Below are 2380 nucleotides of genomic sequence, written 5' to 3'. Positions count from 1 at the left end.
TAATGTGCAATCACGTGCATTTTTGCTGTTACACACATTTACGTTTCTTTATCTCAAAAACATGATATTAATATTTATAAATAAACTCGTCTATTCTACTAACATACATAACTCAGGTTGAAGCAGGGGAAAGGGACATGTATCACATAATTGTACAAAATAATAAAGAAAAATTGGACAAAAGAGTGAAGAAACTTCCTCTCCAACAAGATGTGGTCCCACTAACACAAATTATTGAATCCATAAAGATCCAACCAAGAGACAAGTTATCCCTGCAAGACCGACTAGGGGGTTGGATATTACAAAAAAGAAAGCGAAATGCCTCAAATACAAGTGACAAGGTAATAATTGTTAAATATTTTACATAAATATTTTGTAATTCTTTAGTTATGAAAAACTAATGTAATATAACTAACATTTTTCAATCAAAATTTTCATGCAATAGTACTATATTCATGACAAAGTCACTCAAAACTTCCGCTCTTTAAAGGAGGTTGCAACGTTTATACTATTTAGCTGCCGGAGGAATGATCTAGTTCTTGCACAGGTAAATTCAAAATCCATAATTTGATTTTATTTATGACAAAATTTTATGTGGATATGTTTTCTTTTCTGACTTTTCTATTGTAAAAGATTATAAAAAATTAACGCACTCTTATGTCATTTCTTCATGACCCGTATTGAAACTTCCACAACATTCAGATTAAGGATGGAACCGGAAGCAATATAAGAAATGTCCATGTTGTCAGTGAGGTCGAAAAAAAAATAGAAGGTAAGTAGCATATAATTTCTTACAAAATTAATTGGTTTTAGTCTGGTTGAATTCTAACTCTTATCTTTGTTATATGCTCTTGTTTTCATAGGCATTCCATCAGAGCCAGGCAACGGTAAACAGAATCAAATGGATGATGAACAGTGGGAGATTTTCGCATGCGCTTTAAACAACCCAATAATTAATTTATAGCCAGTCGAATCTCTCTTTATTCTTTTTCTACTATTTTGTCAATACTTACCATAAAATAGGAAATTTTGAATTCAAACATCTTTTTCCTCTTCAGAATCGTTTGATATAGTTGCCCAACGACAAATTCGATTAGGCTTGTAAATTAATTTTATTATTTTATTGATAATACTTTATTTGTTCTTTAATCTTCATATAACACTTTTTTTGTAGAAAACTATTCAAATTCCTCGTGCACTAACAAGAAACAAAATTAGATATTAGTGTGCAATCACGTGCATTTTTACTATACACACATATACGTTACTTTATCTCAAAAACTTGACATTATAATTTTTAAAATAATCTCGTCTATCCTACTTACATAGATATCTCAGGTTGAAGCAGGGGAAAGGGACATGTATCACATAATTGTACAAAATAATGATAAAAAGTTGGACATAAAAGTGAAGAAACTCACTCCAACAAGACGTGGTTCCTCTAACAGAAATTATTAAATCCATAAAAATCAAACCAAGATACAAGTTATCCTTGCAAAACGACTAGAGGGTTGGATATTATAAAAAAGAAAGCGAAACATCAAATACAAGTGATAAGGTAATAATTGTTTAATATTTTACAAAAATTACTTGTAATTCTTTAGTTATGCAAAACTAATGTAATATAACTAACATTTTTCAGTCAAAATTATCATAGAATTGCACTATATTCATGACAAAGTCACTCAAAACTTCTACTCTTTAAAGGAGGTTGCAACGTTTATACTATTTAGCTGCCGAAAGAATGATCAAATTCTTGCATAGGTAAATTCGAAATCCATAATTCGATTTTATTTATGACCAAAATTTATCTGGATATGTTTCGTTTTCTGACTTTTCAATTGTAGAAGATTATAAAAAATTAACGCACTGTTATGTCATTTCTTCATGACCCGTATTGAAACTTCAACAACATTCAGATTGAGGATGGAATTGGAAATAATATACGAAATGTAAATGCTGTCAGTGAGATCGAAAAGAAAATAGAAGGTAAGTAGCATATAATTTCTTACAAAAATAATTGTTTAGTTTGCTTGAATTTTAACTCTTATCTTTGTCATACGCCCTTATTTTAATAGGCATTCCATCAGAGTCGGGCAATGGTAAACAAAATCAAATTGATGATGAAGAGTTGGAGATCTTCGCATGTGCTTTCAACAACCCAATAATTGATTTGTAGCCAGTCGAATCTCTCTTTAATCTTTTTCTACTCTTTTGTCAATATTTATCATAAAAGTGGAAATTTTGAATTCAAACATCATTTTTCTTTTCAAAATCGTTTGATATAGTTGCCCAATAACAAATTCGATTAGGCTTGTACTAATCAATTTTATTATTTTATTGATAATTTTTATTTGTTCTTTAATCTTCATATAACACT

General features: G+C 29.6%; 1 protein-coding gene across 1 annotated transcript; it reads left to right on the top strand.

The window, feature by feature from the left end:
- The first annotated feature begins 137 nt into the window (after positions 1–137).
- Positions 138–970, top strand: LOC105180344. The gene is made up of 4 exons (XM_011104005.1): positions 138–341; positions 446–547; positions 703–772; positions 864–970. Exons 1-4 carry the CDS (start codon positions 138–140, stop codon positions 962–964), a joined length of 477 nt encoding a protein of 158 aa, XP_011102307.1. The 3' UTR covers positions 965–970.
- The last annotated feature ends 1410 nt before the right edge of the window (positions 971–2380 follow it).

The sequence above is a fragment of the Sesamum indicum genome, unplaced genomic scaffold, assembly GCF_000512975.1.
Source record: "Sesamum indicum cultivar Zhongzhi No. 13 unplaced genomic scaffold, S_indicum_v1.0 scaffold00895, whole genome shotgun sequence".
NCBI lineage: Eukaryota > Viridiplantae > Streptophyta > Magnoliopsida > Lamiales > Pedaliaceae > Sesamum > Sesamum indicum.
This window is presented reverse-complemented; position numbering and strand designations above follow the sequence as displayed.

Bases quoted from the DNA above. Each gene is read 5' to 3' on its own strand.
- LOC105180344 (XM_011104005.1), top strand. From the start codon at position 138: ATGTATCACATAATTGTACAAAATAATAAAGAAAAATTGGACAAAAGA. The intron at 342-445 runs GTAATAATTGTT...TTCATGCAATAG, and splicing joins CCTCAAATACAAGTGACAAG to TACTATATTCATGACAAAGT. The intron at 548-702 runs GTAAATTCAAAA...CACAACATTCAG, and splicing joins ATGATCTAGTTCTTGCACAG to ATTAAGGATGGAACCGGAAG.